The 14306-nt window shown below is 39.0% G+C and overlaps 1 protein-coding gene across 1 annotated transcript in view; it reads left to right on the top strand.

The window, feature by feature from the left end:
- The first annotated feature begins 454 nt into the window (after positions 1–454).
- The window catches only part of LOC136865963 (apoptosis-inducing factor 1, mitochondrial), a 268552-nt gene continuing 254700 nt past the window's right edge, over positions 455–14306 (top strand). Inside the window, exon 1 of the mRNA XM_067142533.2 lies at positions 455–1160. Within this exon, the coding sequence (XP_066998634.2) occupies positions 1082–1160 (79 nt within the window). The 5' untranslated portion in view covers positions 455–1081. The remainder of the gene's footprint in view (positions 1161–14306) is intronic.

Here is a 14306-nt window from a genome sequence, read left to right as displayed (position 1 = left end):
AACAATCTGCTTTTTCATTACCGTCGATACCCACATGACCTGGTACCCATACTAAAGTTATGGAAATACCGACGTTGTCCAGCATATAAAGGAGACTCTTGACATTGTAAATATACCAATTATAAGATAACTCATACGAAACCAAAGATTGTAATGCACTCAACGAATCCGTATAGATTGTAGCTCGCGTATATCCCTGTCGCTGAACAAAAAGTAAGGCTTGCTGTATGGCGAATAGCTCCGCCGTAAAAATCGAACAGTCACGAGGCAAACCATATTGTTCTTTAACATTTAGAGAAGGTATATAATAAGCGGAGCCAACTCCATTAATGTTCTTTGCCCCATCTGTAAAAATGTTTATGCTATGTGGTTTTGCCTGACAGTTCGAACGGCTTCGATATCGTATCGAGCCGGCTCGAGCCTGGGTATCCTTCGCCCATGACTACTCTTTGGTTTCCGTATCGTGGCGGGGCGTGTGAGCGATTGCGTTTCCGTGGCACATATTATACATTTTCCCCTTTCTTATTATAGATTGGAGGATAACTAGATATCCCATTTTATGCCTGGCATTGATTCGGTTGCTTCTGGTCATTCCATTTCTCCATGACTTTTGTTTTCCACAGGAATTAAATTTTTTTTGCTGATGGATTCTCATTGAAGTATTATAGTACTAGCAGCATATTAAACCTCCAATACCCTGAAATGTTGACTTGAAATGTGTGTGTGTACTGAAGTGCTATGTGATAAAATGCATTAAGATATTTATAGAAAATATAATTGTTGGTTGCGGAGTTAAAATAACAGCCTTTTCTGTACGCAAGCGTGTGAAAATAACCAATCAGTAAAACGTTTCTTTAAAACAAACAACACGGCTCACCATTTGTGAAAGTTCGAAATTGTGCCGTGTAAAATAATTCATGTTCCTACGAAATCTCAAACATGGATGACATGCTATTGATCGGTACCCTAAGTAATCCTTCCGAGTACTGTGGCTCATTGTTTCTTAGTTTCTAAGGCACATCTATTATAATAGAACAGCTATTTGTCGCCATATTGCCGATAGCCGGTAGATAGCCTAATAATGTTTAGGTACTCGAAGAGTGTTCACCAAATTTATGGATTTGTGCGGTGTTCTCAAGCAATCGGATCTAAATGCTTAGGTAAGATCATTACATGGAATTCTGGTTTGAATGATTTAAGAAGTCTTTGCAATGTTATTTTCTTCTTAAGGAAGATAGGTTAATGAAGACGTGATCCTCTTTCTCGTAGGTTTGGCAGTGGTAAATAAGGTGGTGTCCCTTAGTTACTATTGATAGTTTTGAGGGGACTCCGTTTATTTTCAGTTATTTTGTTGACAGTTGTAAAGTTTAATCTATTTTTCCAAATATATTCAGTAGGCTCTTTCTATAGTTTGGTGAGTCGATTATGTTTTTATTGCATTCTAGCGTCCAGAATTTATTTGTTGAACATAGTGGTTGTGTTGCTGACATTATGTCGGCAATTCTGTTCTGGCGAGTACTAGATTAATATTTGATTAAGAATAGTTACTTGAGAACCATAATTATGAGAGAACAATGAGAGTGTATGCTTGAATAAATGAATGCAGACTCATAGATAATAGTTTTCCACATCCTTCATATCTCTTTTTATTTGGCTATTCTCTGTGTTAATTTGGTGTTTTGGTTGTGCTAACACTTGTGGAAACATTTCTCTGTACCGATCTCTGCACATGGTTATGAGGGTGTTCAGGGGTTGTAGTAAGGATGTAAAGGAGAGTGCATATAAGTCTCTGGTAAGACCCCAACTAGAGTATGGTTCCAGTGTATGGGAACCTCACCAGGATTACCTGATTCAAGAACTGGAAAAAATCCAAAGAAAAGCAGCTCGATTTGTTCTGAGTGATTTCCGACAAAAGAGTAGCGTTACAAAAATGTTGCAATGTTTGGGTTGGGAAGAATTGAGAGAAAGAAGAAGAGCTGCTCGACTAAGTGGTATGTTCCGAGCTGTCAGCGGAGAGATGGCGTGGAATGACATTAGTAGACGAATAGGTTTGAATGGCGTTTATAAAAGTAGGAAAGATCACAATATGAAGATAAAGTTGGAATTCAAGAGGACAAACTGGGGCAAATATTCATTTATAGGAAGGGGAGTTAGGGATTGGAATAACTTACCAAGGGAGATGTTCAATAAATTTCCAATTTCTTTGAAATCATTTCGGAAAGGGCTAGGAAAGCAACAGATAGGGAATCTGCCACCTGGGCGACTGCCCTAAATGCAGATCAGTATTGATTGATTGATTGATTGATTTTTAACAATATTTGTTGGTTTGTTTATATCCATGAGTAATTTTCACAAATTAAAGCAAGTAATTTCCTGGCCATGTCAAAACTACGGGGGGGGATCAAATATAAACAGGATTTTGTTTTTTGTTTAAATTCATTTATTGAAAAACACAAGGCAATTACTATTTATTTTTCCAGATAGTTTCCTGCTTCGGAAATGCATTTGTCCCAGCATATGGGCAGCTTTTTGATACCTCATCGTAAAAAGAACAGGGTCACGTCACCAGCCAGTTGCGCACAAAGTCTTCCACACTCTTCATTTTCAAATCGCTGCCCTCCTAGAGCTTCTTTAAGCTTTAACAAATGGAAATCGCATTGCAGTAAGTCGTGGAGGAGGATGACCTGTTGAATTGGTTGGTCTCGTCTTTTGCGGCGATATGCAACCCTCACCTTGTTCAATAGCTCGCAGTAGTAACCAGCATTGATTGTGCATCATTCATGCAAAAAATCAATCAGCAAAATGCCTCGCTGATCAAAAAAAAAAACAACGCAAGAATCTTGCCAGCTGACTGTCGAGTCTTGGCTTTCACTGGTGCTGCCTCCTCCACCACTCCTTACTGACTTGTTTAGGTTTTGGAGTGTAGTGGTGGACCCATGTTTCATTGCAGGTGACGATCCAACTTAAAAATGCATCACCTTCTTCCGCAAACTTTGCTGTAAGCCTCTGACAGACTTCCAAACGTCTCAACTTCAGATTTTTTGGTCAAAAGGCGAGGGACCCATCTGGAACACACTTTACGGAACTGTAGGTCGTTTGTGTGTGATGATTGCTCGACAGCTCCTGTAACTGATTCCAACTTGTTCTGCAATTTCTGATACTCTCGCCCGTTGATCATCGTTAGTAATGTCTTTAACCGCACAAATGTTTTCGTCTGTAATGCTGGTCCAAGGACAGGATCACACCCTTGACAATGTTTGATCACCGAAATGTGCAGTCGATCTCTGGCAAATTTCTGCCGCTGTAACTCCTTCCCGAGCAAGAAATTTTATAATTATGCGTTGTGCAGTGGAGGGGTGCACCTGTTCCTCCGACATTGCGAGCGTTACTGACGAAACGGCAGGAAATATCTAACAGCATGCTCTCCCCACTCCTAATGGTCCCGCCTAAGCATAGCAGAAGCTCGGGGCCAGTCCTACCAACTGTTGATGTTCAGGAACAAAAATCCCTTTTATATTTGATCGACCTTCGTAGTTCTGGAGACATGTACTGGTCAGCTAATAATAAAGTTAATTACAGTTGTCTACTGTACATGTCTCTATTCAGAGATAAACTGGATTATTGCCTGTGCTCTGTTTTGGAGTTACATTTCATGAGCAGTTGTACTGTCTTTATTAATAACAGGTAAACCATTTGCTCTGCAGGTGGCACCTTGATACTTTTGTATCTGTCTCTTGGTGCAGGTGTGAGCAAAATAGGTTTCACAGTTGTCCCAGTCTCACCCATGTATGTGACGGTATGGTTGTTGGTGAGGTTTAGTTGTTACCGAGTAATGACATTCAGAGCATAACTGATGTGCTTAGATGTTATGAAAAGTTAAAGGGGCCAGTCATACTGTAATAGCACTTTCTGGCCATTGAGGAGAGAAATGGCAATCCCCTTTCTGTCATAAGAGATGATTTAGAGGGGACCCACAGGCTTTCATCTTTGGAGTGTGGGTTGGTGACCATGGGTCCCCTAGCTGAATCTGGCTTTGCTTCCACATACTTGGTCAGGCTGCTTGTATTCATCTGACCTCTCTTGGTCAACCCTTGTTCTTCTCTGATCCCAGCGGTATTAGTTTTGCGAGGCCTGGTGAGTTTTCAGACCACTTCCATTTTCATTCTAATTATTATTAATGGAGGATGGTTGCCCAGTTCTATTTCCTCTTAGAATAGTAATCACCACCACTACCACCCTAACAGATAGCCTTGTTGAGAGCAACTGTGGTATTCTTGAGAAAATATAATAGACTGCATGAAGTAATCCCTGTGTCTTGATATCAGATGAAACTGCTGTATGATTACCGGTACTCTTGGAATAAGGCGTCCTTTGAATGTGATTTGCAGACTGTTGAATAATGTAAAATAACCATTGTGAACTTTTATATAGTTTACTATTTTCTATGATAATTATTGGCTTATGGTGAGATGAAATAAATAGTGAGGTAGTTGGCAATGAAGCCCTTTTTGGCAGTGTAATAGAGAAGCATAGACTTCTGTGGTATGGGCTCATTGTGAGAATGAACCTGCCAGAAAATACGTTGTTCTTACTATCCAAGAAAAAGACAAAGAGGAAGGCTGAAAAAATTCTGGATAAGGACAATCATGTTACACTGCACTCCGCTTTCAACACGTCTACTCTGGTTGCTTGCTCAAGTTGTACTGTGGATTAGATAGTAAGATCCAAGCAGTAGAAATGAAAAAGAACATTGGTTAAAAAGACAAGAGGAGATAGAATTCAAAATATTAAAATCAGAGAAGAACTAAATATAGAACCGATAGTACAGAACATACAGAAAGCAAGACTGAGATTGTTCGGACATGTAAAAAGAATGGGAAAGGAACGGGTAGCAAGAGGGAATTGGAAAGAGAAGTTAAGGTAAAGATACCAGTTGGAAGACCGAGAAGAAGGTGGATAGATCAGATTTGGAAGGACATTAGAGAAGCTGGATTCAATGTGATGGAAGTAATGGAGCACGAAAAGTGGAAGGACAGAAAGGAGTGGAGGAGGCTTGTTAACCACACCCGGGCGACTGGAGTGGGACATTGATGAAGATGATGATAACAAATATTTTTCAAATTGTCTGAAAAGAAGTTCATAAAGGAATTAAGATCAACAGGAAGCAAATAAGCACCATCCGCTGTGACACCATGACCATGATACTTGCTGACAATGAATCAGTCACCACTGATCTGCATTTAGGGCTGTTGTCGAGGTGGCAGATTCCCTATCAGTTGTTTTAGTCTTTTCCTTAACCTTCCATCGAGAAGGCATCAGTGCTAGTTTTTTTGCCTGCTACTTCACTGCACACGTGTGTGGGCAACTGTCACTTACAATATCTTAATAGCTGGCAGTGTTTTACTGAGCAGTAAAGAAGTTGTCAGTGTTGATATTAGTGTGGGGATACTGAACGTTGGCTTCCACTAGATGCCACGCGATCTGAATTTTCAGTGTTTTTAATATGGCTGGTAACTGTGTAACAGTCAGTCTTTTGATCTAAAGAATTCTAGTGACTTGGATTAGTGCCCATTTTGCTTCATGACAATACTTTTAACGAAGAACAACAGAATGAAGGCGATAGTGATGCAGAAGATCTGGCTGAAAGTAGAGAAGTTTGGGGATCATTGTAAATACCTAGGTATTAATATAAGGAAAGATCTTCATTGGGGTAATCACACAATTATTATTGTAAATAAAGGGTACAGATCTCTCTGCACATGGTTATGAGGGTATTTAGGGGTTGTAGTAAGGATGTAAAGGAGAGGGCATATAAGTTTCTGGTAAGACCACAGCAATTTTTTTTTTTTTTTTTTTTTTACAACTTGCTTTACACATAAAATAAATGCAACATTTTTAATCCACCTTCTTAATACTTGACAATCATGCGATGTTTACAAAAACATTACAATGTGCTATCACAAGGTACTAGTTTCGTGGACTAGTCAAGATACATAAGTGTATACCATAGTCGTAAAACAGAGTTATGCGGTGAGATGAGAGATGAAAGAATGGACTGGGGGTGTGGTGGAATGATATACATAAAAAATGGTGATTTGTTCTGGGCAATTTCCGACAAAAGAGTAGCGTTACAAAAATGTTCCAAAGTTTGGGCTGGGAAGACAAATTGGGGAAGGGGAGTTAGGGATTGGAATAACTTACCAAGGGAGATGTTCAATAAATTTCCAATTTCTTTGAAATCATTTAAGAAAAGGCTAGGAAAACAACAGATAGGAAATCTGCCACCTGGGCGACTGCCCTAAATGCAGATCAGTAGTGATTGATTGATTGATTGATTCCGATACTGAGGAAAGTGGAACCGAAGATGAACTACTTCTCAGGGATACAGAGTTTTATGCAGGGAAGGATGGAAACACAGAATGCGGTAAGCACCCTGAACCTATATGTACGAGAAAAACACCCCCTTATAATTTGCTCCCCAGACGGCCTGGGGTTATTGGTGCTGCATGTAACATCAAATTAAATATTGGATATACTAATTAGTATATAGAATATGCAAAAGGTAATAATTTTCAAAGGGAAAAAGTTGCAGAAGTGACCAATATTATATACAGTATATATACGGTAATTATTATTGGCCTATATTATGTCTATTATTACTGAAATAAAGGCTTTCTTAGGGCATTTGTATTTGGCTTACATACAAACAGAATGATGGAGGACTTGTGGGACACAGACGAAAATGGAGTGGAAAAATTCTGTCTTGTCATAAATTTGAGGCACTTTAAACGTTTGCTGTGTTGCTTTCATTTTGATGACAGGGTTACGAGGCAACTTAGCAGCTATCCAGGAAGTATTTCAATCATTTGTTGACAACTTAAAAGAAAAACTATTCCCTAGGGCGTTTGTAACCAGCAGTTAAAAACTTGGAGCTTTTGCAAAAGCTTTTGAAACAGTACATCCCATCTAAACCAACCAAATATGTGATTAAAATGTACGTCCTAGTGTATGCAAAAGCCAATTGCCATAGTTTGGAAATTTATACAGGGAAAAGCTGGAGGGACCGTTCTCAATCACCAACAAACCCCATTCTGTGTTTCGCTCCTTCCCTGCATAAGCAGTTAATAGTCTATCCATGGATAATTGGTTCACAGACGTTGATGTGATAATCTGACTTGAAGTAGTAATAGTCGTAGCTAGTAGTCATTGTCTTTTGGCACCTTTAAAAAGTAAAAGATGTTTGTCAAAGGCGATTGGTCATAAATGTTCGGTTTCAGTGAACATACCACTTTAAGTCACCTTTGTTTGTCAGTAAAACAGAATTGTACTGATCATTTCAAGCCTACATTTTGATGATTCAATTGATACTGAAATTGAATATGCCCAACCTACAGTGATTTATTTGTTTATCATATGGCTATTAGTGCTGGTGAGTCCCGGTGCAGGTCTTTCTATTTGACACCTATGAGCGATCTGTGCGTTTGGATTTGGGATGATGATGATGTAAGGAGAGGGTGATATCAGCATGTAGCCTGCTCCTGTCGAATAGCATCAAGGGGTCTGCTAAAATCTTAACGTCTCCATCCAACAGACGAATCACTACCAACAGAGTCACATGCCCTCGCTCCATTTGAACATTGCAGATAGGTTTGGAATTGAATCCAAGCTTTCGGCATGCAGTCTAGTGATTACAAACTATGCCACTACCTCTCCAACCCTGCCAGCCAACATTCTGATGGTGCACGTTTTTTCATCAATTGGACTCGTACTGGCTAATCTCGGTGTCAGATCGTATAGATTTGACACCTTAACGATATAGCTTTCTTCTTAAATTAACGATCATGGCCAGCTGGCGGGCTACCTGCAATGATGACATGCTACGAGACAAAGGGTGGAGTAGATGTAATGGATAAAATGTGAGTTACAACGTAACCAGAAATACCACTAGTTATTTTCTTTGCTTATGTTAAATGTAGCTGGCATAAATATTCAAGTAGTGTTTATTGTGAATAGGATGAATGTCAGTAGGAGGAGACTGTTTCTGAGAAGTCCATCTGAACAGTTGGTGACTGAAGAGCGTAGGCGAAGAAGCATGAATCCAGTAAGCCTCAATTCGGAAACGTACCGACCTGCAGAGCAACATGAAGCAATAGCTTCCCTTCCTCCACTTGCTAAAATGAAATGGTGTAACACATGCAAGCGTGCTAAATCGAAGATGATCATAGAATGACAAGGCAAAGATGCAAGAAGTGTAAGAAGTATTTCTGTCTGGAATATGGAAGAATGATTTGTCATGAATGGTAAGAAAATCTGGACTTGGGGAAAGTAAGAGGAAAGATCAGTAGTTCATTCTGTATTTTTTGTTGGCTGACTGGACATTAGGCTGTGATTTTTGCAATACAGAGCTTACTTTTCTGTTCTTTATACTATAGTTTTTTGTGAAATGGTTGTTCTTTTGTATTTATTATTGTAGTTAAAATAAGGATGAGTTAAACTATATGATTGTTCCTAACTATGCGTATTGTAATATTTAAAAGGAAATAAAACAATCTACAGGAGTTGATTGTTACTCGTAACAGTGAAAATAATAATAATAAGGCGTTCAGCATTTAATTATATAAAACGTGCAGTGTTTTTTAGTTAACACAATGTTGCTACTTCGATGCCATGTGCCCTACTGTGTTGGAATTGGAGTGCAACAGATGGGAGGGTTAAATTATTTCAAGGAAGTTGGAAGTTTATTGAATATCTTCCTTGGCAAATTATTCCAATTTCTAATGCCTCCTTCTATAAACAGTTTTGATCTTTATCTTCATATTGTCTTTCCTAATTTCAACAATTTCATTCAAGCTTATTGGTGTGTACTAATGTCATTCCTCACCATCTCTCCACTGCAAAATTAGCAGTAGCCTAAATGTTTTGTCTCATGAGAGACATCTTCAGCTGCTTTTTAATAGTTTAGATTAAAGTAGAGACCGGGCGAGTTGGCCGTGCGTGTAGAGGCGTGCGGCTGTGAGCTTGCATCCGGGAGATAGTAGGTTCGAATCCCACTATCGGCAGCCCTGAAGATGGTTTTCCGTGGTTTCCCATTTTCACACCAGGCAAATGCTGGGGCTGTACCTTAATTAAGGCCACGGCCGCTTCCTTCCAACTCCTAGGCCTTTCCTATCCCATCGTCGCCATAAGACCTATCTGTGTCGGTGCGACGTAAAGCCGCTAGCGTTCCGCCTTCAGGAGATTAAAGTAGACATAACAAATAATAGCAGATAATACAGAAGAGTCAAAAACATTTAAAAATTCCTAAAACTTCACAGGCATGCACTGAGTACACTCAAAATCAAAATTGGTGCTTAGGACTAATGATCAGTCTTAAGAACAGAAAAACACCATCCGTTTCTTCATGTTACATTTAAAATACAGTCCGGCTCCAAGGCTAAATGGTTAGCGTGCTGGCCTTTGGTCACAGGGGTTCCGGGTTCGATTCCCGGCAGGGTTGGGAATTTTAACCATAACAGGTTAATTTCGTTGACACGGGGGCTGGGTGTGTGTTGTCTTCATCATCATTTCATCCTCATCACGACGCGCAGGTAGCCTACGGGAGTCAAATCAAAAGACCTACATCTGGCGAGCCGAACTTGCCCTCAGACACTCCCGGCACTAAAAGCCATACGCCATTTCATTTTTTCTATTTAAAATCACTTTAAAAATCTTTCTTTAAGGCAAAATTGTTGTTGCATTTGGTTAATGTTGCACCTGCCCAAAGCCTGAGTCCCAACCAGCATTTAGGGGTGTTACGGTTCAATGTATGGCGCAAAGAAACAAAAAAAAAAAAAATAAAAAAAAAAAAAAAAAAAAAAATGAAGATTCGGAATCTCAAATTTAAATATAGGCGCATTGAAATTAGTACTACAGGGTTGAACGGGGAACGCAAATTATTAACGTTGAGGCTCATCATAAAAACAAATATAATTACACTAAAAAGAGATCAAAAGGAAAAACGGGAGGCTCCATCCTAGGAGAAAGGGACGGATATTTTAAATAGTCACCGAGGGTTTACTAGTCTACAAGAATAAGAACTTGGAGCGGTTTCCTTGCAAATGCTTAAGAAGCATTTTATTCAAATGTTATCTGGAACACACAAATATTGTTGACCCTTATTTGCCTATAAATCTGTCAAATACATTGCTGAAATTAAACACACACAAAATTTTACACTTTGTAGACCACCCATCCACTTGCGTGGTTGAACTTATGATCGCCGAGGGTTGCAACAACGACCCTTACGACAATACTACGACCAAATATGGTCGAGACCATTTACCTGTTGGAAAGGTGGGCGCGAGCGCATAAATAATGTCGCCTCCACCTTTCCCGAGATGAGACCCAGCCGGGATTGTTCAATAGCATCCCGGGTTCCTAACCCAAGATATGTTACAGTTAATGGAAGAAATACGACAAAGGGACTCTAACCTAAACATCCAGATGTAAGGATTTGCCATCAATATTATCATAAAACTTAGCTTCCTATTTACAGTCTCTTGACATTTATTACGTTATTTCGCCAATTGGCTTCCCTAGTCACCATCATCATCATCATCTGAATTAATTCTTTTAAAGTGATAACCGTCAATACGGAATGAGATTCATAACTTTCAATGAATTAATCCATAAAAGAATACTTATTTTTTATGATTATTATTATTATTATTATTATTATTATTATTATTATTATCATCATCATTACTGGAGAGCATTATTATCTTAACCCGTAATAGTCATTGATTTAGCATTTTTTTCATTTTTTACCATTATTATTAATGCAAATAATATTGTAAGTTCTTCTTCTGCTTCATTTTATTATTATTCTAAATTATTTTCAATTGTTTCACAGCAGTGAACTATTATTATTCTTAATCCACAACTTTTACGGTTCTGATCCTGTCTGGCACCAAGCGATCAGTTAAATCACGATTTACTTGGATTATTATTTTTCAGTTTTAATTTCCAATCTTTAGAATTTAGTCACTCATGTTAAGTCCCAGATGCTCAACTAAGATCAGACTTCACATCGGTTGGGACACAACGGTAATCGAACTGCAAACTTTCTTCAATTCGTACTGTAATTAATTTATGGGGACACCATGTCCTCCCAAGACAAATATAAAATTCCATGGCACGCTGCTGCTGGGTATCTTCATCCAGTCCCTGCAAGTGCTAAAATATTCCTTCCTTATCATTTGAAGTCCATTTCTTTATCTGGAACTCTTCAAATGATTTTTATTCATTAATCCTGGGTGCGTGGACTTCTCTGCCACTCATTACACCGGAATTGGCAAATTACTTCAACATAGGCCTCAGGATTCATCTGTTTCATCATCATCATCATCATCATCATCATTTCGACTCAATATTATATCTCATGCCGGATTTTTGTCCCGCACGTCTTCCAAAATAAAAAATGGGCTTAACCCACTCCGGGTTTTCAACATGGTCTGACCATCATACCCTAGTGCCTCTATCGCTTCTAAATACATTATTTTGATTATTATCGATTTCAAAAACATTAATCAACAAATAACATTTAATTCAATTTCACTGCCCGAATTAAAGGCTTCCACCTGCCACATGCTATCTCCCCATTTAACTTACTTGAAATCATTCTAAGAAATCAGGCTTGTGTCTTTTTCACAAAGTATAATTTATTACATACTGATTTAGTCATAACCTGTGTCCACTTATCACTTCGATATTTATTATTATTATTATTATTATTATTATTATTATTATTATTATTATTATTATTATTATTATTATTATTATTATTATTACTGACGTCCACTGGCGAAACTTCGCGGCACACGCAAGCACTGATATTTACATTAAAACAACCGGACATCAATCCTGTACAACATTAAAATTCACTGGCAACCCTGTGCCTCTACATTTTCATACAACATGTCTTAATATCTATAAAAAATTACGAGAACCTGACATAAGTCAGATAAAGATATCTGGAGCAATCCAAACATGAATCACAAATTATCTTAAATGAATCATGCTCCTTCACAATCAATAAATGAACAAATTCAAGCACTTGAAAAACAAAACAAAAAACCTAAATGACTAATAAAATAAACAAGAATATAAAAAGTGCTTGATATAATTATTTACATATTAATTTGTCTCTTTGTCTACCTATATCTGAATTGGACGAGCCGGGAAGCGGCTCGCTTAACGTTCAAGTTACCATTATTAAAGAATATGATTCCCCCCATTAACGTTAGCAAATCTCCACAATTAAATTGATATGGTACTCATCCTTGCCTGTAGTTTGCTAAACTGGACGAGGAGCATATGGCCAATACAGTTTAGCCAGCTGGTCTCCATGCTAGTATGAAGAGGTAATCGTTTACACTTATCAATTGACACATTTTAAATTGTAAAACAAAATTTAACACTTGGAAAATTTTATGCTATAATAATTACAAAGAAATTTTTACACTTTGGCCCTTTATCTGGCCCACTTAATGTAAACATATATTCTTTATTCCTTCCCGGCACTAAGGAACTCGTGATACAACGGTACCACCTTCAACGGCTCAGTGCGCACTGAGTTTTGAACCCGGCACTTCCGTAAATGTTCGTGTTCCTGCTGGCTTACTTTTGCTTTGCTGACTAGGTATCGGTTTGTAATAGACTGTTCGCTGGCATCTAATTATGCCGAACATGCGTGACTGTACTTGTGAAAATGCACTGTTCCTGAGATATTGTTACGTGTTGGCGGGGTAAATAAATGAGTACAGAACCTGGTAGCGTCCTATTTCTAAGATTTATTAGCTACACTGGACTACACACAACTTTCGCTTATAACACACACTTATACAGTTTTGTGCGCGCTCTTTCTCCCCCTTACTTTCTCACTTGTTCTCACACTGCACAGTTTTACATTCACACACAAGGTTAATGTCGCACGGCTAGATGTTCTCTTCTTCGCCTTCAGTCCGCACTGTAGCACGCTAGTCCGACAATCGCGGCAGTTCATGCACTTCACAGCACTGGCAGTCGCTTACGACTGAACCACACCAACTGCAACCCAGGCAAGTCACTCCTCCCTTATATATCTGCGCCGGTCCTTCCAGAACAGTCCGGATGCTGGATGTGTCCAGGAACCTCGCGAGATGGAAGACTCCAGATTAATCGTCTGGTAATTTCTATAGTCCCTTGCCGCGCTACCACGGATGGAAGCAAGAGGGGCCAGTCTAGCACTTAAGTCTTGCCCGTGATTGGCGGGGTTGAAGCATAAGCGGGTGGGCCGATACAGTGACGTCCCCACCCATAGCAAGTTGGCATAGCGGACGCTATAACCATTACTATAATCACTCTTACCTCTAGGTTTATATTTAATTACTTCTGTAAATGTTTATACATTTCCATTGGTTGGTCGGTAGGCAACTACTTGTAAACTTTCTCCGGTATCCGAACTCATGATACTGTTGACTGTTCAAGTCAGTCACGCGTGCTATTTTGTGTACTGTATCACTGTCTTAACAAGCATAGTAACGGCCCGAGTAAACTTTTCCAGAGTGGTCCTGTGTGCTGCGCGCCCCTCTGTTTATGCTGTTTTCACTTCTTTTCCGGGTTCATCTAAGGTTACGTTAGAGTGAGAAACTGCGACCTTCCCATTTGGCTACACGCAGATCTGTCTGACTTCACTTCATGATCCACATGTGTGATTATTCATTTCTTGCCTCTGTGTGAAATCTGAACTCATTTCCATCGCAGGTTATTATAATAATCATGATTTTAGCTCCTGTCAAGTTGGTGGGCAAGTTCCTGCCATTTGTAGCGTCCCTTGCTTTTAGTCAATCAAGAATAGCGTCACTGATTTCCGGAATTACCAGTGTAAATCTACGTAAATTAACAAATTTTAATATCAAGTAATGCTTCAAAACTCTTCTTTATTCTGAATCTGTATTCAGTTTTCATTTATTAATTTTATTTGCGAAGTTGATCTTGGAGTGCCTCTCATAATATAACGTTGGCATGATTGCCTCCTCCTGGTGCATTTTGTCATTGGCCCATAACTAAGCAGGAGTTTGAAATCTCACTTTATTCCTCTTGTTGCCAACTTTAGCCTTCAAACACGTCTCCAGCCATTGGATTTTCCGTGATGTCATTTCCAAGAAATCCTGTGTAATGTGTTCCTTGTTCTGCGTGTCGCTTGGCCCTGAGGCTATGTATTTCCCTGTTGGGTTCGGAAATAACAACCGCATTCTGATTCCGTCTTGATAAGACTTCTTGGTACA

This window comes from Anabrus simplex, chromosome 3 (genome assembly GCF_040414725.1).
Source record: "Anabrus simplex isolate iqAnaSimp1 chromosome 3, ASM4041472v1, whole genome shotgun sequence".
Classification (NCBI taxonomy): Eukaryota; Metazoa; Arthropoda; class Insecta; order Orthoptera; family Tettigoniidae; genus Anabrus; species Anabrus simplex.
Note: the sequence above shows the minus strand (reverse complement) of the source record. Positions and strands in the feature narration are given on the sequence as shown.